This window comes from Microtus oregoni, unplaced genomic scaffold, assembly GCF_018167655.1.
Source record: "Microtus oregoni isolate MIOR12 unplaced genomic scaffold, Mior012 000046F_ref0000063, whole genome shotgun sequence".
NCBI classification, from domain to species: domain Eukaryota; kingdom Metazoa; phylum Chordata; class Mammalia; order Rodentia; family Cricetidae; genus Microtus; species Microtus oregoni.
Window position 1 is genome coordinate 18,308,860 of NW_024543220.1, and position 24,295 is coordinate 18,333,154.

At 52.1% G+C, this 24,295-nt stretch overlaps 1 protein-coding gene and 1 long non-coding RNA gene across 5 annotated transcripts in view; one reads left to right on the top strand and one right to left on the bottom strand.

The window, feature by feature from the left end:
- Col18a1 (collagen type XVIII alpha 1 chain) overlaps positions 1–24,295 on the top strand; it is a 107,767-nt gene that overhangs the window by 35,904 nt on the left and 47,568 nt on the right. For 2 of the 4 annotated variants that reach the window (XM_041634385.1, XM_041634386.1), the window contains exon 1: positions 15,167–16,761. The exons of 1 other annotated variant lie outside the window; for it this stretch is intronic. In XM_041634385.1, coding sequence (XP_041490319.1) covers positions 15,237–16,761 — 1,525 coding nt within the window. In that variant the 5' untranslated portion in view covers positions 15,167–15,236. Of the gene's footprint in view, positions 1–15,166; positions 16,762–24,295 lie in introns of those variants that run through there. One more of the 4 variants, XM_041634387.1, reaches the window with a different exon arrangement.
- Positions 6,335–15,045, bottom strand: LOC121435225. Its single transcript, XR_005972559.1, has 3 exons — positions 14,844–15,045; positions 14,552–14,639; positions 6,335–6,458 (listed from the first exon to the last, which is right to left on the bottom strand). It is a non-coding gene; the product is annotated as an uncharacterized LOC121435225 (long non-coding RNA).

A 24,295-nucleotide genomic window follows, 5' to 3' on the forward strand; every position in this document is an offset into this window, starting at 1 on the left:
TCTCACGTGATGTCCTCTTGGGTCTGCATCCCCCTCGAAATAATGATTGTCAAATCCAGGCCCAACCTGGTCATCCAGGGGGTCTCATTTTGGGATCATTGAGGGATTACACTTGCCACGTTCCTTTGTCCTTGCATGGCTGTCCACAGGTCCTGGGTGAGACAAGGAAGCTCGGCTTCCACAGTGACCCGAACACTTTCCTCTTTCCCATTAGCCCTGGAACGCTGAAGAGAGATCAGCTCCAGCCCCAAGTTTGTCTTTCCATACCAGCTATTAAAGTCAACAGAACCAAGGTCCAACATTTATCTACTTTCCATGGGCCTGGAGGCACCAGGTGTGGGAGTCTCCAAGGGGAGGTTTTGGTGAGCATAGGAGGGTCCGGCCATAGATACAGTGAAGGAAGAGCCCCCGTGTGGCCCCCCGGAGGGAACGGATAGGACAGAGAGGAGCTGGCAACATCCCGTGCATTAGTGGCTCTCTTGCAGCATCTGGCTGGTCTCCATACTCCTCACCCGCTTTGGATCCCCTACAGAATGCAGGGGAGAGTGTGGATGCAGAGGAACAGGTGAGACAGGGCTGGGGCGGGGTCCATCCAGAGGAGAGGTCAGACCTTGTAGGGTGCTCCCCAAAGCTGTCCCCAGGAACACCTAGCATCGTCCCCAGAGGGCTGTGATCAACTGCTCAAACAGTGTGACTTTGTGTGGACTTTGTGTGGACAGGCTTTGTTTCTGGCTATCTGGAGGGGCAGCCTGTGCCTGGATATTGCAGTGCATGGCCGGCCACTGCCCCCCTGGCCACTGCATGCGATGGATGTGAATAAAACCAGAGTCTTCTCCAGAGCCTGGCTCTCTTTTTCTCCCTGAATCTAAAGTCTGCTTGTGGGCTTTGAACTCGTGATTGTAAAGAAGTCATGAGGCTGTGTAGTTCCTGACTGCATCAGCTGCATTGCCATGGCCCCTCTGGCTTCCAGTCCATCCTCATTTGAGCGCTTAGCCTGGCTAGTTCAGCCAGTTCCTCCATGGTGATAGGGTTCCCACGCTGTGCTGTGTGTTTCCCCAATAGATAGACTTGGATATATCCCAGGCACTGGGGTAGTCTTGGAAGAGAAAGGGGTCTAGATGGGTGTGGATATAGGAGGGATTGTGGTTCCTTGTAAACGGAGACTGTACTTTAGTTTTCCGGACACCCAGACCCAAATAATCACATAGAAACTATAATAATTACAACACTGTTTGGCCAATGGCTCAGGCATATGTCTAGCTAGCTCTTACATCTTAAATCAACCCATTTCTATTAGTCTATGTATTGCCGTGAGGCTCTGGCATTATCTCAGTTTTCTGCATGTCTTGTTTCCTTGGCGGCTGGCTTGGATCTTTCTCCTTTGACAGCTCCATGGTGTCTGCCTGACTCCGCCTTCTTTCTCCCTGCGTTCAGTTTAGTTTCCGTCCTAGCCCTATTCTACCCTGCCATAGGCCACAGCAGCTTCTTTACTAACCAATCATACAGAGGGGAATCCCACATCAGCTCCTGTTGCTGCACCCTCCCTGTTATCACTGTCCTGATTCCCAGGGACTTCACTCTGCCCTGGCCAGCTGCAGGTCAGGTGTCTGGGAAGCCTTGCTGACAATGGCCTTGACAGGCAGCCACAGACTCTGGGTCCCTACTCCCATCGTATGTGTACACGGGAAGAAGACACTTGCCTTGTGTCAAGTGATAGCTATAACTCCAGGCCAGATCCAGTTTCTTTGGAAGCAATAGTGTCTATGCTTAGCATAATCTTGAGGTTCCCAGGCCCCAGAAAGTGATAGTCTCAAGAGCCAGCCAACCTTCTGGACCGCTGAGTGGCCCAGGCAGGCCCAGGCCATGGCTGTGGGATCGCAAAGGTATTAGATTTGTAAGAGAATTGTGGGTAATGCAGTGTGGGTCCTGGCTCCAGGGTGTGCCTGACCCCATGGCCTTACTGAGGCCCCACTAACCCAATTACGGCAAGCCCTCGTCTCCCCACCCTTGGGAATCTAGTAGCGTGAATATGTGCTCCATCCTTCCGTGAAAGGATCCAGTTAATAAACAACTGTTAAAGCCTTAAAAGCCAAATGGGGCATTCACCAAGGCTTTCTAGCCAGGGCATCCAGGAGGCCTCCGTGCTATTTACCATCTGCAGCCCACAACTACCGAGGACCCCCACCCTGGGCAGGAGGCCTCAGGCTCCTGCCTCTGCTCTGGTCCGTGTGTTCTCCTAGGTACTCAGGTCCTGGAAGTGAGGACGGTGCTGTGCCTATACTTGGTGCGTGAGAGTCACGCCCCACGAGAGCCATTGCCCTCCCATGTGAAGGATGAGGTGATTGTGTCCAGTCAAATATTAATTTGCTGGGTCAAGAGTCTTGGCTTGGGGGAAAGCCCAGTCTCTCTGTGTGAGGTCACAGAGAGGGACAGCTGATTCTGGGCAGCAGGGCAGTGCCCTTGGTATGTGCCCAACCCACGGTGCATCTCACAGGGGCCTGGCATCACAGCCCCAAGGCTCCTAGGAAGGAAATGTCATCTCTGCCTAGGCTGTTGTGCTCCCTCCCCTCCCATAGTTGTCCTGATGGTCACCCACAGCCACCTTTTTGCATTTTGCAGTGGGCTTCTCCATAGCTAGCGCTCTAAGGCTGTGATACTGAGACCGTCCATTGTGTGGTACATCCAAAAACCCAGAGCAGCCAGGGTGTAGTTGCTGAAGGCTAAAGGAAAATGTGTCCATATGATGGGAGGAGGAGAAGGGCACAGAGTGCTACTGTCCTCTCTGTTGTCATGGTAGGGGGTTTATGTGATAGTGGGTGGAGGGTCTGATCCCGGCAGCTATGTCTAAAGCAAGCCTCAAGCGCTGGGAGCCCATGTGGCTCCTTTAGGATGAGGCGCGGTGGGGGCCGCAGAGGCCCTTAGCAGCAGTCTGGTTCCTGAAAAGGCCGCTGTTGCGTTGGGAAAGCTTGTTAACTGTATCACTAAGGGAACTTGTAATTTAAGGACATTATGAATAACTTCCTTAGAAAACGAGACCGAAGAGATGTGAAAGAAACATTTCGTGAAATCCTCGAGAAACACCAGCCTCATTAAAGATCAAATACATGCAGATTAAGGATCTTGGGGTTTGGAAATGTGGGTGTTTTCTTGCTTTTTACAGCTTTGTTGACGTTATTCACAAGCCTGCAACCCACTCATTTAGAGATATAATTCATTGTTTCTGGCGCATTCCGAGGTAATACTATCAACTTTAGAACGTTTCCTTAAACCGTTTGGCTTTCAGCCCCTCCCCTCCTCTTCCCCTCCGTCAGTTTCTGGCTTTCTGCCGGAGTATTGCCAATCCTGGGTATTCTGTGTGAATGACTCACGGCGTCTGGCTCCTTTCACTCAGCAAGGTGTCTCTGGGGAAGTCTAGATCATCTGTCATCCATAGCATAGCACATGCCGGTGCTTCATTCCTTTATGTGGCTGGATAATATTCCATTGTTCAACGGACCACATTCACGCTGGTCAGAAGCAGATGAGTGATTGGCTGTTTGCACTGGGCCAGCTTCCCGGCTCTGCCATCTTTCCGTCCTTTTGACTGGAAGCCTCAGTGGGTGAAAACTTGCGTTTTCAGTGGCTGAGGGTTTAGCGTCTTTGACTGTACTGGTAGTTTATCTCTGTTGAAAATGGTGTTTATTTGGATTCCTTGATACTAATAATAGAATTGGCGAACTACTTTTGTGTTGTGAGTTCTTTGTATATCCCAGCTACAAATCCTTATCAAGCACACACATGCAAGGCTTTCTTCCATTCTTTTTTTTTTTAAAGAAACTTTTTTTTAATAAATTTATTTATTATGTATACAATATTCTGTCTACATGTATGCCTGCAGGCCAGAAGAGGGCACCAGACCTCAGTACAGATGGTTGTGAGCCACCATGTGGTTGCTGGGAATTGAACTCAGGACCTTTGGAAGAGCAGGCAATGCTCTTAACCTCTGAGCCATCTCTCCAGCCTGCTTTCTTCCATTCTTGATGACATTTCATGCCCCTGAGGCATGGTCTGCCTTTCTTTCCTTTGTTGCTCAAGCTGTTTGTGGTCATGTGTAGGAATTTGCCACATCCAAGGGCACGAAGGTTTATTCCCATCTCCTCTTCCAAGAGTTTTGTGTGTTTAGCTCTTACCTTTGAGTCTTCTTTGGTAAATGGTGTGAGGCTGGGGTTGGCATCGTCCCTGACACATGCCTGCCTTACTGTACTATCTGTTCAAAGGTGACTTCTTCCCCACTGGCCAGTCTTGGTGCTCACATCAAGAGGCAGCAAACCGTAGCCGTAGGTTTCTTTTGGTTCTGCTGTTCCGATTTGTACACCTCTGCTTGTCCAACTCTATGGTGCCTTTGCAGTTAAGTGTTGAAACTCAGACATCTCGGTCCCCCAGCTTTGCTCTAACACAGGGGCTGCGAACAGATGAAATCAACTTACGTGATCAGTGAAATGAACGTGTTCCTACAACGATACTATCTTGTTAAACTGAGTCAGCAAGAAATGGACACTTGATCGACATGTGTGAGTGTTAACTGTCAACTGGACAGAATCTAGAACACTTGAGAGAGAGGTCTCTGGGCGTGCCTGCCAGGGATTGCCTGACTACATTAATTAATAGGGGAAGACCCATCTTCGGCTGGGACCGTTCTCTGGCAGGGGATCCTGGACTGTATCTCTATCCCAGAGATGGTGAGCTGAGCGCTGGCAAGCATGCGCTATTCTGACTTGGCTATACTGTGCCTAGTTGCTTCTGACTCATTCATGGTGCCTTAGCTTTCTGCTGTGATGGATCTGAGAGCTGTGAGCTAAGTCAGTCTCTCCTCCCTGAAGTTACTCTTGTCAGGGTCTTTAATCCTGGCAACAGGAAAAGGAAGTGAGACAACAAACCAAAAGCAGGAAGGGAGACTGAATAACTCGAAAACGGTCTGTCAAGAAAAACCAGCCACCTACCAGCTCTTCAGGAACTCTCAAAAGACATAAGAATAGGGACTCCCCACACTCCCAGAGAGACAGGGATTCACCATGTAGCCCCAGCTGGCCCACCCCCGACTCATTTTTGAGATAAAACAAGATTATTCCTGGTAGCAAAGTTAGGCAAAGACATTGAAAGAAGGAAAGGGGGGGAGGGAAAGAGGGAGGAAGGAAGGAATAAAGAAAAAGAAAAAGAAAAAGAAAGAAAGAACTACAGTAACAAACATGAACATGGAGACAGAAAAATTTAACAAAATGATAGCAAATCAGGCTAGACATGGGTGGTGCACACCTTTAATTTTATCATTTGGGAGGCAGAGGCAGGTGAGTCTCTGAGTTTCAAGGCAGCCTGCTCTACAGAGCAAACTTCAGGCCAGTCAAGACTGCAATACATCAGAAAGATTATATACCAATGACCAAGTGGGATTTACCCTAGCAAAGCAAGGTTGTCTTAACATCTTGAAATTAATACAACACATTATATCAATAGAGTAACAATATCTTGTGGATTTCTTAAAAGATCCAGAAAATGCATTTGGCAAAATCCACCCCCCCCGAAAGAATTTTATCAGCTTATTAAATGACATTTATGGAAAACGGAGCGCTAACCCAGCTAAAGCTGGACACTCCCTCTGAGGTCAGGAACAAGGCAGGGTTGTCCGCTCTCACCCCTCCTATTCACCATTCACCACGGTCCCGAAGGAGCAGCCAGGCCAATTAGGCAAGAAAAGGACATAAAAGACACCCACACTGGGAAGCAAGAAGTGAAACCATCTCTGTTTGTAGATTCTGGGCCTTGAATTATAAAAAGTCCCAAGGACTCCACCAGGAAGCAGTCAGGACTAATGAGTTCTGCAAGCTTGCAGGACACCAGAGCCATAGTCAAGAGCCAGCGCGTGTGTACCCTGGCAACAGACAGCCCTCAAAAGTCGAGAGAAAAAGCCTGCTTATAATAGCTTCAAAAATTCATAAAATATCAAGGGATAAAGTTAACAAAAAAAGTGTAAAGTGTATTTTGAAACCATTGAACAACACAAACATTAAACAACAGCAATCAAGGACATTCTGAGAAGGCGTCAGCAGTGCAGCCCAGCTGCTTACAGATCCGCGCAACTCTCACCAGAATTCCAGCTGTGCAGAGCCTCGTGGGATCCAGAATAGCTAAATAATCTTGGTTCTTGAAGGCTGTGTTTGGGACAGGTGTGGATGGTTCTAGAGTCTGCTGTCATCAGGGAACACTCAGATTGGTTTTGGGCAAGTGAACTTAAATTTCAACTCTGAGAGGTTAGGTCCCTCGTGGGCCCCCACTCACCGCTCTCTAGTTTAGTTGTAAGGCAGTATCTCACTCAACTTCTCCTGAAACTTTGCCTGGTGGTTTTGAAGGCTCTGTAGGAAGAATGTCTTGAGCCCTGGGGGGTGATGCATCTCTTCCCACCTCTGCTGAGTCATCTTGAGTCCCTGAGGGGAAGAGAGGAAGGAGTGTCCCAAGAGGATCAGAAAGAAACCTGTTTCCCTAATAAACAATTGCTGCATTCTTTTGGATCCACGGGAAATTTAGCCACATTTCTTTTGGTTTTTCGAGACAGGGTTTCTCTGTAGCTTTGGAGACTGTCCTGGAACTCGCTCTATAAACCAGGCTGGTCTCGAACTCACAGACATCCGCCTGCCTCTGCCTCCTGAGTGCTGGGATTAAAGGCATGTACCACCACCACCCGGCTTTAGCCACATTTCTTAAAGGCTCCCTCTTCCCTGTGCACACACCAACACATATCCATGTACATGAATATCTGTACACAGAAGTATCACCTGTGCATAGCATATACTATACCATTTTGCCAGGGGTTCTATTGCTGTGAAGAGACACCATTACCACAGCAATTCTTGTAGAGGAAAACCTTTCCTTGGAGCTGGCTTACAGTTTCAGAGGTTTAGTCCGTTATCATGGTGAGGAGCACGGTGGTGTGCAAGCAGACATGGTGCTAGAGAAGGAGCTGAGAGTCCTACATCGTGCCAACACCAGGAAGTGGTCTGTAACACTGGGAGTAGCTTGAGCATAGGAGACCTCAAAGTGATACCACCCCACAGTGATACTCTTCCTCACAAGGCCACACCTACTCTAACAAGGCCACACCTCCTAATAGTGCTACTCCCTTTGGGGGTCATTTTCTTTCCGACCACAACACACACACACACACACACACACACACACACACACACACACACACATATATATATATATATATATATATATATATATTCATGAACGTACCCAGACATGTACACATGCAATCCACATACACAGAACCACACATGTCTCTCTGTACATTTCTGTTTAAATGGAACCCAGGCACACAGAGCCATATGTATCTCTCTGCACACTGTCATTTACTTGTAGTTCATGCACAGAGAGCAACATGTGTCTCTGGATACTGCCACTTACATACAATCCAATGTATGCATATCCATGCCTGTGTCTGTGTCTCCGCACAGCCGTGGGAGTCCACATATGGGCTCACGTCCTTGTATGTCCACTTGCAGGCCTTTTCCTGTGATAAGCTGCACCCTTAGCACTCTTGCTTGTGTCCTCTGATCATTCTCTTTCCTGAGAAGCTTGTGACACCTGTCTGCCATGCAACGAAGAGGAGATATTCAGATGTTCCCATTACCCCATCATCCCAATATGTGCTATAGATGCTTTAAATATGTTTCATTTTAAAATATTTTATTATTTTAAAAATTGTGTGTGTGCAGTGCCTGTGGAGGCCAGAAGAGGGCGTCAGACTCACTGGAATGGGAGTTACAGGCAGTCCTGAGCTGCCTGATGAGGGTACTGTAAAATGAACTTGGGTCCTCTATAAGAGCATTGTGTGCTCTGAACCACCAATTCATCTGGTTTTGGCCTCCTAGAATGGCTGCATGGTGGCATGTGTTGGTGACAATGACTGGGAGCCTCCTCCTTACCCTGACTTGGTAGACACAGGCATCTTTGGATACCCATGTATCTGGGGGAGTGTGATGATCTCAACGGCTTCTGCTGAGATCTCTGGACAGATGGCCATGTGTCTTTGCGATGGTTGATCAGGGGAAAGGACTACCTAAAGGGCTGAACAGCTCTGGAAGCCTGGTCCTGTCGTGTGTCCCCTTCCACCCCTCTCCAACCCCTTTTGCTTCTGTCCATCATCCTGATTACCCTGGCTGCCTGCCTCAAGAAGGCTCAGTGGAGACCCCACTGGACACAGCTTTCCTGTGTGTTCCTAGACACCCTCAGCCTGTGGGTGGCACTGGGCACTGCTTGGCCTTTAATCCGGAGCCAAAAGTGTATCACTGGTATGTCACTAGTGAAGAATCTGGATTGAGGACTGGGAGATTCTCCTTCCCACCTGCAGTCTCCCGTGCTCTACCAGGGCCTGGGTGATGATGATGGGGGTGGGGTGGGGTGGGGGTTGACTTGGCCTCTTGCCTGGTAGGGGAAGGGTTACAGGACTGAGTGGAGACAGAAGGAGGGTTCTAGGCCGGTGGTTAAAAATTACATGGGATGTTGCAACGTGTCCTCTTTTGCCTTGGATGTTGGTGTTTGGTTTGGGGGTATATGTGTGTGTGTGGGTGCTGTGCAGGCTTTTCAGTGACTGAGCTACCAGGGAGGGAAGAGCCTGGAGCCTTGTTGTGCAGCCCTGGTCACCTGGCCTCTCATTGTCTAGCTGCCACCCCCACCACACCGCTGCTGCCACTGCCTCCTCCTCCTCCTCTTTTTCTCCTTCCCCTTCTCCTTCTCCTCCCCCTCTTCCTCTTTCCTCTCCCCTCCTCCCTTCTTCCTTTTCTCTCTCCCTTCTTCCTTCTTTCCTGAGACAGGGTTTCTCTGTATAGTCTTGGCTGTCCTGGAACTTGGGCTATAGACCAGGCTGGCCTTGAACTCACAGAGATCCTCCAGCTTCTGCCACCGGAGTGCTTGGATTAAAGAAGTGCACCCACCACCACCGTCCAGCTAACCACCTCTTCTTACTCTCTGGCAAAGTTCCAGGGGACTCTAACGGCCAGTCAGGGACCAGAAAAGGCACTGCCTGACTGGTGTGGAGCCTGGTCTGTGAAGCCCGTGGAGCTTCTGCAGCTTGTCTGTGAGCCCTTTCCGAGTGGAGGAGCCTTAAAGGGGCATCACCAGAGCGTCCATGCTTTATCCTTGTGTTGGAAAACTTTGCCATGAGTGCAGTGACCGGGAGAGAGTTTATGGCTGTGCTCAGATGGTGGGGTTGTTTCTGGCACAGAGAAGAGTGGAGATGAATTGTCTCCTGATGGAATGACAGTGTCCCCTCAGAGGCTTGGGGACACTTGCCAGGTCTGACTGAGTCAGTGAGTGGGACCAGGACACTGTTCCAGTGCTGACTGACCTTCTCAGGCCCCCATGTGGCCTCTGTTTCCGAAGGAAGGAGTCCACAGAAGACCTGAATCTTACCAGAGTGGTCTAGTTCACACGGGCTGGTGGACATGGGGGAGAGCCACGAGGAATGCAGGCAGTGGCCGCTTCCTGGCTCCTCCACCACTGTTCTTCCCTACTCAGCTTTGGGACAGGCAGTGGCTAGCCCTGAGAGGCCCGTGGAGATGTGTGGACTCCAGAGATTACTATGGGCTGTCTTAGGGTGGCTTCGGCACAAGATATGACCCACCTGGCAGTGATGGACATGCTTCTGACCCTTGAACTCCCAGCTGTCTCCCAGAGCCACCCTGAGGCTCACAGCCTCTTCTGTCTTAACGGCTCACTCTGCTGAGAGCCAGTTCCTGCTCAAATGTGGGTGTCTTGGAGTTTTTAATGAAAATAAAAGACTGCATTATTCAGGAATCCAAACCAGACCAGACGGGCCAACAAGACAGAACAAACCCTTGCTTGGGGCAGGGGTGCGTCTTGCTGCTGCAGTGAGAGGGTGGAACCTTCTGGAAGGGACTGAGTGCTGGGAGGAATGATGCACACAGAGCTAATGACTCCTTTCAGATGGGTGCTTGTCCCCCTTGTCCCCATGGTGATGGGAGGAGGGTGTGGCCCCCAAGGCAAAGTGACCCTGTCCTAGTGAAGATTTGGTGTTTGCTGGGAGTGTAGGGGTTGTGTTTAGCTGAGCTATAGGAATGCGCCATGGCACACAGGAGGACCAGGGGGGTTTGCAAGTAGGAAGTAGCAGAGTAGCAGGGACAGTCTGGGCTCCTGGCATTGGCGGGGGAATTTGCCGGATTGAAACACAGCTGAAATGGTACCTTTAGGTTCCCGATTTGGTAGCTCTCGAGTGCCCAAGAACCCTCGAGTCCCTGTCATTCCAGAGCTGGCACTGATGGTGCAGAGGGAGTGGCTTCTTGCATGGCAAGAACTTGCTGTGGCACACCCAAGGACCTTGGCAGGCAAGGGTGAGGGACCGCTCCTATCTTGGTACCTTGATTCTGAAACTGAGATAAACTCATTTGTCCTCCCAAGTGCTTCTAGGTTCGCTAGAGGTGACTGTTCCCCAGAGTTTTGCTACTGTCCCCTTTGACCAACTCTTGAGCCCTGTTGGCAGGAGGAGTCACTTGTGACTATAGTGGCCAAGAGAGGACTAGCATTGACTGTGGGCTGTTGTAGGGAAGCTTGCACCAGTCCTGGAGGCCACGTAGGCCCTCTGTCTCAGGAAGTCCTCTGCGCTATGTTCGCTGCTCGGTTGCCTCATAAGCGAGCTGGATAGAACACGGCTCTCTAGAGGTCAGCACACGTGTGGTCCCGTGGAATGGCTTGTTTTCCAGGTTCCACACTATAGTAGCTCTGCGAAGAGGAGCCTCAGCTATGGCTTCCGGGATGGTTAGACTTGACAGACTACCTGGGCTATGTCAAACAAGTCAGGCACGGGTGCCTAGGGGTAGAAGTGACGTGTTTCCTCACAAGGTGATGGGCAACAGCAGGAAAGCCAGCCCAAGGGCAGACTCAGGCGTGGTCCAAGAAGGCCTCAGGCTTTTCCTTAAGTCACGGGTTGCCAGTGGACGTGGGCTTCTAGGAAAGTTGTTCTCACAGTTTCCGGAAAGAAGAAAGGGAGCTGCAGGCCGAGGGTTGGGAATCTGGACTGTGCGGGAGGCCTGCTTCTGAGGCTTTGCTTTCCTGGGGGACACTGTGTGTTGATCCCCAGGTTTCTGATCAATTCTTCCTGTTCTCTAGGAGCTGGAGTGGGGGCTGATAGGCAGTACTCTCAGTGGCTGCCGGGGGGGGGGGCAGTGTGACTGAGCTTGTGATGAGTTAGTTCCTCAAGAACTCAGATGTTTGCTCCAGGGTCACAGCCCCCCTCCCCAGCCCCCATGTTCAGCCCTCAACCTGCACCTGCCAGGGAATGAACCTGAGTCAGATGGGCAGGGACTCTAGCCTAGGCCTCTCTCCTCCTCACCAGGTTCTTAACCTTAGACAGTGCCCCCTCTACCTTTCCTTTGGGTGTAGGGATCTCTTTCTCTTTAGCTTGGGTTCTCTCCCTGGCCTTGTGGCTGCTATCATCTGGGCCAGGCAGCCTCCATGTCTCTCACAGATCCTGCATCCTACATAACACTATTCGGTCCCTCTCCAAAGGGCCTGAGGTCTCTCTTGACCAGGCAGTGGCAGGGAAGTAGGTTAGTGCTGCTCCCAGCTCCTCAGTTTCTGTCCTCTCTCCCAAAAGGGTGATATGGCATTTGAAACCCTGACCTGGTCTCCTGTGGGCACACAGAGTGATACCAGATGGGACCCTTTACAAAGGACTGGGTGGGGCTGGGTGTGACAGAGACGACAGCCTCTGGTAGGCTCGGACCTTGGCTCCCTGAATACACATGCGTTTTTATGAGCATTTGTGTATGTGTGACTGTGTGAGCATGAGCATGTGTGTTTGAGTGTATTGAATAGGCATGTACGTGTGTGTGTGTGTGTGTGTGTGTGTAAGTACACCTGTGTGGGAATGTGTGTCCGTGAGTGTGTGCACATGTGCATATGTATGGATTGCACAAGACTCCTGATGGAAGCCAAAGCTTGGGCCTGAGCTATGGATCCATCCATGGTGCTCGTGAGGGAATTGCTGAATATTTTGTTTCTGAAATGAGCGGCAAGGTCAGGGAATGCTAAGCATGAGTGAGTGCTGGGCACAGTGGCCACTCAGGGCCAGAGGGCCTCTGCCCTCCTACACACGTCCTTTGAAATAGGAGCTGCTGCCATTTCATTGCTTCCACCCCTGGCTCCTGGCTTCGCCCAGGAATTTCTTGCTGAGTCCCTGGGTGCACAGCCAGCCTGCCAGGCAAGAGGTTCGAGGAATAACCATTTGAGTGAGACAGGGGACGAGGACATGGCTTGAGTCTTCCCTGCCCTGGGGCTGAGTCCCCTCTCCCCGCACATGCAGGGGAAGGGTTCTGGACTCTGTCCTGGGATTTTCCAGCGACACTTGGAGGCATGAAATCACATTAGGGAATTTTCAAGCAGACTGTTCACTGGGCACGTCTACGACAGATGTGAGCGTCGTGGGGGATTAACTTGGAGACGTAGAACGCAGGGGCACAGATGTGTGCACATGACTGCCCGGCTGCTAGAGAGGGACTTGGTCTCCAGCTGTTTGCAGCTGGATTCTGATCCAAACAACACAGCCCTGCCCTTTAGACAGCCATTGATTGATGACTCCCCACACTTGATGTGAGGACAGTTGGGGACATGCCTTGGGGCTGTTTCATCACAGGGCATCATTGCCACTGCACTCAACCTTGGGGGAGGGTGGCAGTAACTGGAGACAGCATAGAGACAGTAGGGCCAGGAAGGGCCCGCTGGCTGAGGCTAGAGAAGCCACATAGTGTAGACCCTGTGGTCAAGCTATGGCATGTCATTACACGAGAGTGGATGTGTGTGGTTTTGTTCATGTCCAGGCTGCCAGGTGCCATTTCTTCACTCTTAAAGTTCTGGGCTCTTGAGCCAGGCCCATGGCCTCTGTGTTTCTATTTCTTCACTCCGCTGAATGGGCTCTTACAGGGCACTTGGCATGTGTCTGGCTGGTGTGGGGATTTTGCTGAGGCCATGCTTGTACTCCCTTCTCTAGGATTGCTAGCTTCGTGGAGAACGAATGGGAAGACATTTCTGTCCATCTAGATTCTTTCGTTACTGGGGAAACTGAGGAAGGAAGCCACAGAATCTATCGAGTGACAGCTGGAAGCAGCGCTGGAGTGGGGTCCGGTCCCACTTTGAATTATTGCTGGGAACCCCAGGCCGAGGGCAGGGAAAGGATGAATGAGGTGAAGCCAGTGCTGGGGAGAGAGTGGCTGAGCTCTGTCCCCTCTGGTGAGCCCTTCTGAATGGGACTAAGGGTGGCCATCCTTGGCACCGGCTACTTTCCAGTGTTCATCTCAGGGTGATCCTCGCCACCTTCCTGCCTGCTGGCTGTTGGGCACCTGTTTTTATGGTGATGTTTTGGCCTCTCATTCTCAGGTATCTGCCTGGACCGAGTTCCTGCCCCTCCTCTTCTGTAGCTAACCTGTTCCTTTTGGTCCAGTTCCTTCCCATCTACTGAGGGGACTTCCCTGAGGGCTACTTCCTGCCTCCAGGCTCCTCCTGGTCCTGAGACTGCCCTCCACCCTCCCTTAGGGCACAGGCTCCAGGCACCACGCCCTCCTCCACCCTCCCTTAGGGCACAGGCTCCAGGCACCATGCCCTCCCTTGGAGTCACTCATTTAGCATCCTGCTGGGACACTGAGGGCCTGGAGGAAGCCTGAGCAGCTGTCCCTGCTGTCCCAGGATAGCTGGGATCCATACTGGCTTGGACTTGGTGCAGAGCTGGGAAGGAGAAATATTCTCGCATAAATGCAGACCTTTCCTGGGTTGGGGGTCCTAGGTGCTGCTCTGGTTGGAAGGGTCCAGACAGATATGGGGTACCTACGACATCCTAGAGAAGCCAAGCCCATCCCATCAGACCCAACATCCACAGAAATGAAGCCAATGAGACAGAATGCCCCGCAAGCCCTCACATTCCATGGTCCTGCTTCCAGGACCCCGCAGGGCACAGCTCTCTGCCTCGCTCCCATCACGACTGAAATGGGTGAAACATGTACCCCAGCTGCACCCAAGATGGGTAAATGCAGTAGAGTAAGGAGCATGGGCGCCGTGAGTGGTCCTGGTCCCGTCCCACTTCTTATGGGACCAGAGCAAACTGCGGGATTGACAAGCCGCCTCCAGCTCCTGGTTTATTCAGCACACAAAGCACAGAACTGCGGACTGACCTGGAGAAGTGTGCGCCTGAGCTATGCTGGAGCAACCTCAGTGTCCTGACTCCGCCTCTCCCGGAACATAGCCTGAGGGGATGCCTGATAATGGTGGCGCCCCAAGGCACAACAAGAACTTGGCCCCTAGCTCTGTTTTAGCCCCTGGACTCCACTGAGGCTGTGGGCAGGACTCTCTCCTTAGCCTCACTTTGAAGGACTTGGGGTGATTAGAATGTCCCCACAGGCCACTAAGCAATGCCATGCCCTCTACACAGAGCTGGACTCCGTAGGACAGGAGGCAGAAGCCCACCATTGACATCATAGCCTTTGGATGAACCTCATACATTTTCCTTTACCTTCTTCCTGAGCCTTAACTGCTGCTCCAGTCGGTCAATTGGAAGAAACTCCCAAGAGAAGGGTTAGTTTTGAAACACTTGCAAGGACCTAGAGACACCAATGAAAACAGGGCAGGTCAAGTGAGAGAATTTAAGACTAGAGAAAGAAGTAATATGCCCATCAAGGCCCCAGTGGGGACTCTTGGCATCCAAGGAACAGGAATTGATGGCTAAATTGATGGATTTAGGGTTTGAGCAGGTTAACTGGGGGGCTGGGGGTAAGGAGGGGGTGAGGGAAGGAACAGACACCCACCCTGTCTCTGAAGCAACAGCTGTAACAGCAAGCTGAGCATTCTTCCAACTCCATTTCATCACAGAATGGTGGCCAGCAGCCAAGACTTCCGGGTGTTCTCCAATGCAGGCAGTAGGAGCTGGGGCGCGGCCTCTGTGTCCCCAAGGACCCTGGCCAGGCCCCCCACACCCCCACACACTCTCAGCAGAAAACTCAGCCGCTCTAAGTGGTATAAACTGGAGTTCCACCGGGTATCCCTTGACTGCCTTTCAGCTCTGTGGCTGCTCCTGGAGGTGCAGAAAGGAAGGAGTTAAATGGAATCTGAAGGTACCAGTTGGTGGGTCACCTTGATTCTCAGGCTGGGTTCCTTCCCTTCTGCCAGAGGGAAGTGGCAGAGGAGTGAGACTGGGAAGCATGCGTGGGGGAGGGTGGGGACCTGGCAGGCCCCACCTCCAGGACCACAGGAGCCGCCCCAGCTCAGAGGCTTGTACTGCTCTGATGGCTCCCGACCCCAGCAGACGCCTCTGGCTGCTGCTGTTGCTGCTCTCCTGCTGCCCTGAGCCTGCCAGGCCTGACAACAATCCCCTGAATCCCTTGAATTCCCTCAGGCCTCTGGTGTGGCTGTGGCCCACCAAGACCGACGATCCGGTCTCCAAGCCCCAGATCAGTTCACCTGTGCAGTCCACAGGGAGCCCCACCACGCACGTGGTCCCCCAGGATGGCCTTACAGATCAGCAGACGACTCCTGCCGACCCCAGGCTACCCCTGGAGGATCGGGAAGCTGGCCAGAATGGGACCCCTACAGCTCCTGCCCTCCCCATTCCCCCGACGGCCTCTGCCGCAGGCCCAGACATGAAGGAGGAGAATGTTGCCGGCGTTGGAGCCAAGATTCTGAATGTGGCCCAGGGCATCCGGAGCTTCGTTCAGCTGTGGGATAAGGACACGGCTACTGAGAACTCTGCTGGGACAGAAACCTCGGCTTCCACGATCCCTACGGTCCTCCTCACTCCTACCGAGTTCTCCAGCACCCCCCAGGAGGGTGAGACCACTCTCTGGCAAAGCGGAGGCGTTCCAAGTTCTCCAGATGTTCAGACAACCAAGGTCGGCACCCTGGCTGTGCCCACCCAGCCACCTCCCTCCCTGAACAGCCTCCAGGCGCCACTGAGAAGACCCCCAGGGCCATCAGCACCCCCAGGTAGAGCTTTTCTCTCTCCTACACGAATCAGGGCTCCTCCCTGGGGGAGCCAGAAGCCCCCAAGGCAGCCCCAGCATCTGGAGGGGAACAGACTCTTGCCTGTGGCATCCAGGCCCAGCCAGCAGCACCGGCACTCTGATGTCCACTCTGACATCCACGGGCACATACCTCTTCTGCTTCCCCTGGTGACGGGTCCCCTGGTGACGGCTTCTCTGAGTGTGCACAGTTTACTTTCTGTCCCTTCCTCTGACCCCTCAGCCCAGCTCTCTCCAGTAGCAGCTTTACCTGGGCTCCCTGGTGCTTGGGTTTCCCACGTGGCTACCTCTTCAGGTTCTGAGCTTTCCAATGACTCTGCAGTGCTGGGAACTGGCTCTCTGACCTCTACCAGCCGATGCCTGCCTCTGCCACCCACTTTGACCATCTGCAGCCACTTAGGTATTGGACACTTCTGGCTGCCTAATCATCTAGACCACAAAAACAGTGAGGAGGTGGAGGCCACTGCACAGGCATGGGGGCACCTCCTCCAGACAAACTGCCATCCCTTCCTTGCCTGGTTCTTCTGTCTGCTGCTGGCTCCCTCGTGTGGCCCAGGCCCACCACCTGCCCTGCCACCTTGCCGTCAGTTCTGTGAGGTCCTGGAGGATGGATGCTGGAAGCACCTAGATGAGGGCAGGCTGCCTGTCAAATGTGCCTCGCTCCCTTCTCAGGAGGATGGGTACTGTGTGTTCATTGGGCCAGCTGCAGGTAACCAAGTGGCCACCGTCCTCCCCTTTCCTTTTGGCTTTGTCAAGAGAGCTCAGCCAGGGCTGATGAAAAGCTTGACATAGGATCCCCACCCTGCCTCACCGAGCCTGGTGATGGCACTGGAGAGGTGCTGGAGTATGGGGTTCTGTGAAGGGGAGGAGCCTGGGGTCTGGGGGTGGCTATGACCACAGGTTCTATGTCTGCAGCAAGTGTGACAGACAGGTCATCACCTGAGACAGAGAGACAGTCCTCGCAGAGTTAGCCAGGTGCTGCCTCGGTCACAGGCTGGAAATGGAGAACCCAAGCATAGTGTGGTGGAGGAGCTTTGACTCCTACTGAATTCCAGCTGCTCCGTCCTTGTTCCTAGCCTCTGAGTCACGCTGTCTGAAGCTCTCCCTGTAGCCCCAGCCAGCCTAGGCAAAGGGCTGAAAAATGCTAGCCACACAAGGAGGACCATAGGCCTTGGCCTCCTATACAATCCACGTGCTTCTGCCAAGCCAAGATCTGAAGCTCTGCAATACAATGCTATGTGATGGGTAGGAAAGAGGAGGGGGCCATTCTTCAGATAGTCCCAGGATCAAGGCAGGGCAGGGACAGTTGGACCAGGTCCCAGGTAGCTTCCTTTTGTGTCTGGTCAGGGACCAGGCCTCTAGATAGTGCTCCCAAGCTGTGCTCCTGACTCTCCAGCTACTGTTTGCATTGGGAGGCCTTGGCCAGCTTGCAGGGCATGACATCTGTCCTCTGCGGGAGGGGAAGCGGCCTTGCCCTCTAGCCAATGTGCTCAGGAGCTGGGAGGCTATGCTGGGCTCAAAGGGGTGTCTGCTGTCAGTTTGTAGGCATGCAGCCACGAGGGTTCCCTGGGACTCTGCTGGGAATCATCTTGTTGGATGCCAGCAGGATGAACTTGGATGGTTCCTGACAAGTTGCTGGCTCAGAGCCTGGTATAGCAAGTAAGGGGCTACAGGTAGGGCAAGGTCAAGCCCTAGATAGATAGTACTCATTCCCAGGAAAGAGGCACACGAGGAACTGCAGTGGAGGAACAGGTGTGGGGGGGACTTATTGTGACACAGCTGGGTAAAATCTGAGCCTATAGCCCTGGGGTCGCTTCCCAGAGGATGAACAGGACTCTGGCTGAGAAGATGCATTCAGAGGGTGAATGACAGGCTACAGGCAGAGGAGCTGGATGTGTGGTCTTGCTCCAGGAAAGACCTGGGCTGTGCAGAAGCCCAGGGGATGCTCAAGGCTTCATTAGGGGCCACAGCTGGACCTGAGAGGGTGGGGCTGGTGTCACAATGAATCCCACACACATTCCATCCTTGAAATAGCTGAACGTGGACTGGCTCGGGCCACCTCCCGGCGGAGGCCTGCACCTGGCCACAGCTGGCAGAGCCCATCCTGCACGGTCAGCTCCACGGGGATGTGTCTTGACAGGAGAACAACCTACCTCATCTTCTGTTGGGGCCACGCAAGATGATGGGGAATCATGTGGGCTGCTAGCCAGGGTTAGGAGGGCCTGGCCATGTGTCTGCTTCAGGGGCAGCCAGAGGCTATAAAGGCATAGGTCCTGTTAGGTGCTGGAAGGAAGGCCACACCTCCTTTGGGTGAGGGCTCAGCCACATCAGGTGCAGGGCCAGAGCTGGCACATGAGGTCCTTACAGTGGAGCGTCATGGGACACTGATGTCTTTAACTGCGGCTGCCTGGTCAGCCAGGGGCTAAACATCTGGACATTTTGGGCTGCATCCCTAGCAAGGTCCTGGGGACTGGTCCATCAGCACTCATGCTCCCCATCCCTGTAGGCCACATCTGGGTGCCAAGCCTCATTGAGCAAAGGCCCCTTTCCAGGCAAGGTGGGTGGGGGAGACGTCCATGGAAACTCAGGGTTCAGAGTAGGAGAGTCCTTACCTCCTCTGGCCTATTAGCCTCTCTTTCCCGGGCTCCTTCACTCCAGAGGAGCCCCACTCCTGCCGGGCCTCTGTGGCAGGCTGATCACTCCTACCCCAGCATGGAAAAGGACACCAGAAAGAAAGATGAGGACGAAGATTTCACCCCTCCCCTATGGTGTTTCTCTAACCCCTTAGTGGCAGCTGTGAGCTTGTAGAGTGGGAGGTGCTGGGGCAGGGACAGTCCTTGACTACACCAGGGGGCACGGGGATTGGGAATAATGAGTTCCTGCCAGGGAGCATGCACTTCCTCCTCAGGGTTTGACCAGATCCATGGTGGGGCTTTCCCACTATAATGTGGGCCCTGCCCCATTCCCCTCACCCAGGCCAGTGGGTATAGCCTGACCCTCTGCTCACTCTAAGCCCCTGGCCTTGCACACCTGGCCTTGTACTCACACTTCAGCACCCCCCTGTGCCTGGACTTACACACCTGACGTCAGTTAACTTGAGTTTCTGTTTAACTTTGATCTGAAGAGACAAGGTGTATTATGGAAAAATACCTAACTACCTACCTATATACGCCTGGTGCAACAGGCCTAGCCGTCTGCGTCTACACACCTCGCCTTGCACACCTGGCTCTGTCTAGCATCCTGGGGCCTCTGTGCTCGCTTGTCTAGCCAAGCTTGTAGCTCCACACCCACGTCTTTTCCTCTGACCCCCGAAGGAGACCAGGAGGGTATCAGCGGAAACATGACAGCATTCAGCTGGTATGTGAGGTGATAGCTGGGAGTTAGGGTCACCCCACGGGAGCTCTTCCACATGGCTAGATCTGCTGGTCAGCATGCAGCTGGGTCTCTGGGAAGGGTCCTAGGTATATCAGCTTGTCCTTTGGGTGTATACAGGGAGAGAATGAGGGATGTGCAGGAGTATAGTACCCAGGGTCCTCGCCCCTGCTTCCACTAGTACTGACCTCCAGCCGCCTATGAATAGGGCTACTGTTGGGTCCGCTGCCACCTCCAGGAAACCCTTTGACTGAGTGGGGTCTGGGAATGATGCAGAACTTGAGTCAGGGGCTACATGGAACCAGGCATTTGACCTCATTCTCACCCCTCCGTGTCTACCCTATGAATGACAACAGAGACAGGTATAATTTCCCAGGGAGCCTGAAAAGCTCTTGGGAGAAAGCAAGGTCTGGGGGTGGGGGTTCAAATCCTGCACTTGCAACAGGCTTGCAGACATACTAGGTGCAACTAAGAATCACCCAGTGTGACTGAACCTCTGGTCTTCGTGGACCATGCTGGCGGGTCGTGGAGCATTTGGAAAGTGGTGGGAGTATGCTGTGGGGGCTATGTGGGGTTCATCACTCTGGAAGTTCGCAGATGCCCCAGGTGCTCCTTCCACCCAGGACCCTACGGGCTCCCAGCTATTCTCACCTAGACTTTTATCTGGCTCCTTAATCAAATGTGAGTCTTCGAAAGGCTGCTGGTCTTTAGGACGCTTCAGTTAACTCGGGTTTCTGTTTAACTTTGATCCAAGGAGACAAGACCCCTCCGTGGAAAAATACCTGAATGCTTATCTCTCACTCCTAGCAACCTGCAGATAAATACTCTGTGTATGGTGCTTCCTCCCAGATCCTTGTGCAGCTTGGGGCTCTCCAGGCTTAGGGCCTAGGTGAGCTGCAGCCATAGAAGGGCAGGAACCTGGAGAACCTCCTGGACCTGATAAACATCCAAGGATTAAAGTGTGCAGTGCAAGGGCTTCATATGCAGATATGAAACAGTGACCACCGAGTTATTTGGCATATCCATCATCTTCCAGGGTTACATTTAAAATCCGTTCTCTCTGAGCAGGTGTGTGTGTGTGTGTGTGTGTGTGTGTGTGTGTGTGTGTGTGTGTTACTGGGGATTGAACCTAGGGCCTCCCACATGTCAGGCAGGGTCTCTGAACCACACACCAGCCCTCTCTAAGTCTTTGCACATGGTATATACCGCCCTCTGTAGTCACCCATTGCACACCAGGTCTGCAGAACTTGCCCAACTGCCAGACTGGAGCTCCTTTGCCTTGGACTAATGTCTCCCTGTTTCTACACCTCCACCAGCCGGAAAGCCACACTTGGGTTCAACGTCTTTAGGTGGTGAGAGTCCACCTGGAAAGTTACATGGTGTTTGTTCTGTGACCCGATTGTTTCATTTAGCACAGTGCTCACCGGGTGTCTCTGTGTTGACACAGGATGGGATTCCTTCATGTTCAGTGTTGTGTGTGAGCACAGCACCTTCTCTTTCTCATGTCCATGAACACCCCTGTGGGTTCTGTGTCATGGTTGCTGTGACTACCGAGGGCTGCAGTAAAACTGGGATATGGGTGTGTCTTCCACAGCCTGGCCTCAGTCCCTTTGGATGCTGGAGATCACAGTGGCTCTATTGTGTGTGTGTGTGTGTGTGTGTGTGTGTGTGTGTGTGTGAGCGAGCCTCTCCACGTCTCCCCTGGTGACTGACCTAGATTCCACTCCCGGCAGCAATGGAAAGGGTTCCTCCTTTCTCTCCACCACCTGTTGCTTCTTGCTAACAGTTGTGTGGTGGCATTCTGTTGTGGATTTCGTCTGTGGCTCTGGTGACCTGTGACCTGGAGCAAGTGTAGACCTCTCGGGTCTTCTTGGAGAAGTGTCTGCCTGGGTCTTTTGTTCATTTTAAAGTCCAGTCGCTTGCTTTTATATTGAGCTGTGTGAATTCCTTTCCTCCTGTGCTGTTTGGCTGACAGACTTCCAGTCTGTGGGTCATCTCTTTCTCCTGCTGTCAACATGGAGGTGTTGGCGTCTTTGTCTACAGGGCTTACCTATGGTGGCGGCTTTCTGCCACCGTGGCGTTTACCTGTTAAAAGCTTAAGGGAAGAAAGAGTTGCTTTGGCTCATGGCCCGTATGTGTCTGGCTGCATTACTTATGGTTTGTGGTGAGGCCCAATCAAGGGCATGGCAAAACAAAACTGCTCACTCTATCTAGGAACAGTAAAAGCAAGGGACCAGGGACAGAGTGGCCTTCAGAGACAGACCGCCACAAACCTTTCTTCCGGGTTCTATCTTTAACCGCCCATTCCTGGATTAACCAACCACAAGAAGTGACTCCCTTCATGACCTAGTCACCTCCCCGAAGCAGCACAATGTGGGGGCCATGCCTTAACACAGGAGCCTTTGAGGGACATTTTTCATTCAGACCACAACACTTGCTTCCCGATGGGGACAGCTGAGATGGGATCCAGCCCAGAGGGCCTGGTCCCACTGCAGCAGCTCAGGCAGGTGGGGACAGTGTGTGTCGTGATTCTGGCCTTGGCCAGCTTTGGCAGAAGATACTTGAGGAGGAATGGGAGCGTGGCCTCTGCACGCCTCACCTCAGGAGCCAGCAGAGTCTCCAAGTGAGCCCAAAGACTGGCTCCTTGATACCATCCTTTCCATTGGCAGATAATCCGTCTATCCTCCTGCCTCGGGGAAGTCACTGCTTTCACATCTTTTTATGATGATAAAATGTACTCAGCATAAAGCACACTGCATGATCACTGCTCCATATAGAGGAGAGTGCTATCACCACCAGCCACCCATCTCCAGAGCGCCCATATCCCCAAGCTGGAACTCCGTCTCTCTTAAACACTAAACCCTCCCAAGCCCTGCTATCCATGTATCTGCCTTTGGGGAGAATGTGTGTTCTAGTCCTTGGCTCTGTTTTGACTCGGCTTCCTCTGTTGTCAAGTCTGAAATGCTCTCCTGCATGCTGGGTATCAAATGTTACACTAGTTACCACTCACGTTGCTAGGGCAATACACCTGTCAGAAGCACCTCAGGGGAGGAAGAGTCTATTTAGGCTCACGATTTGAGGGTACAGTTTACCTGGCAGGGGAAGTGTGGCAACAGGAGGGAGAGGCAGCAGGAGTTAGACCACCATCAGTGAAGCAGAGAGCTCAAGTTGCCTTTTCCTTTTTATCCAGTCTGGAGGCTCCAGGCTGCTATGTGTAAGCTGCAGCATGTGTAAGCCATACAGACAGGATGGTATACAGCCAGGATGCTATACAGTCAGGATGCTATACAGCCAGGATGCTGTACAGTGAGGATGCTATACAGCCAGGATGGTACACAGCCAGGATGCTACACAGTGAGGATGCTATACAGCCAGGATGCTACACAGCCAGGATGCTATACAGTCAGGATGCTACACAGCCAGGATGCTATACAGCCAGGATGCTGTGGGCATTGGCTAGGTGGGTGCAGCCCTGATGGTAGAAAAGGTATGGGCTTTGGGATTGAGAATAGCTTTCCATCCATTTGAAAACCAACTGTGTGTTGTGTACATGTGTGTGTGTGTGTGTGTGTGTGTATGTGTGTGTGTGTATATGTGTGTGTGTGTGTGTGTGTGTGTGTGTGTGTGTGAATGTAAGCTTAAACTGTCATAGTGTGAGGAGGACCTGCCAACACTAAAGCCTATAGCTTTGGAGCAAATAATCATCTAGTCGTATTTGTGATTTCTGGGTGCTGATACTATCTCATTGGGCTGTGGGTTTGTCTGTCTTTTTTCTTGAGGAAGAGTCTAGTATAGCTTAGGAGACCCTGCTTGGCCTTTCTGGTGATGGTTACAGGATATCACAGATATGCAACACTACACTGGGTTCACATATCTGTCTTATGCCGGAGAGACAGTGTTGGTGACTGTAGTTTGGAGGAAGTTTTAAAACCAGAGATTGTGAGTCCACCAACTTTACTCTTGTTAAGAGTGCGTTGGTGTGGGAGGTCCTTCTGTATATGTGTTGCTTTTATTGGTTAATGAATAAATAAACTGCTTTGGACCTATAGCAGGGCAGAACTTAGGAGGAAGAAGGCAGAGTCAGAGGGATGCCATGGGGCCACCACCAGAGATAGACATGCTGAAACTTTGCTGGTAGGCCACGACCTCATGGTGATGCACAGATTAATGGAGATGGGTTAAATTAAGATGTAAGAGTTAGCCAATAAGAAGCTAGAGTTTATGGCCAAACAATGATTTAATTTAGACAGTTTCTGTGTAATTATTTCAGGTCTAAGTTAGCCAGGCGGGCGGGATGAACAAGCGAGCCCCCCTCCTCTATCCTTGAGATTTGGGTTTTTCAGTTTTGAGTTTCAAGATGGGTTTTTCATGTTTTGTAAAAGCTATCATTGGAAAGCCTGAGGCTATAGTTTTGTGGTAGAGCATTTCCCCACATGGGCAACATCCTGGGTTCAGTCCCCAATGGTGCCAAAAACCAAAACTATCACTGGGATTTTGATAAGGATTGCTTAGAATATATAGGTCACCTCAGATGGCTTTTACACCGACTGTGGTTTGAATATGTCTCTCCAGAATCTGATGCTGCTGAGGGGTGTGGCCATGGAGAGGTGACTATGGGCTCTGGGCTCCTAAATGAGCTTAACACCCCCGTGAAAGGAGAGGGTGTGTGTGTACTACCTACCCTCTGTTCTTTACTTTGTGTGTGCAAGGACACAGCCTTTTGTCCCCTCCTGAGGACACAGTGAGGTGGAGCCATCTTGGAAACACAGGCTAGGTCTTAAAATGCCTTGGCCTGGTGCCCATTGCCGTGAGAAATTTGTTTCTGTTATGTATGAGTTGCTTAGTCTTGGTTTGCTCCAGCAGAACCGTGA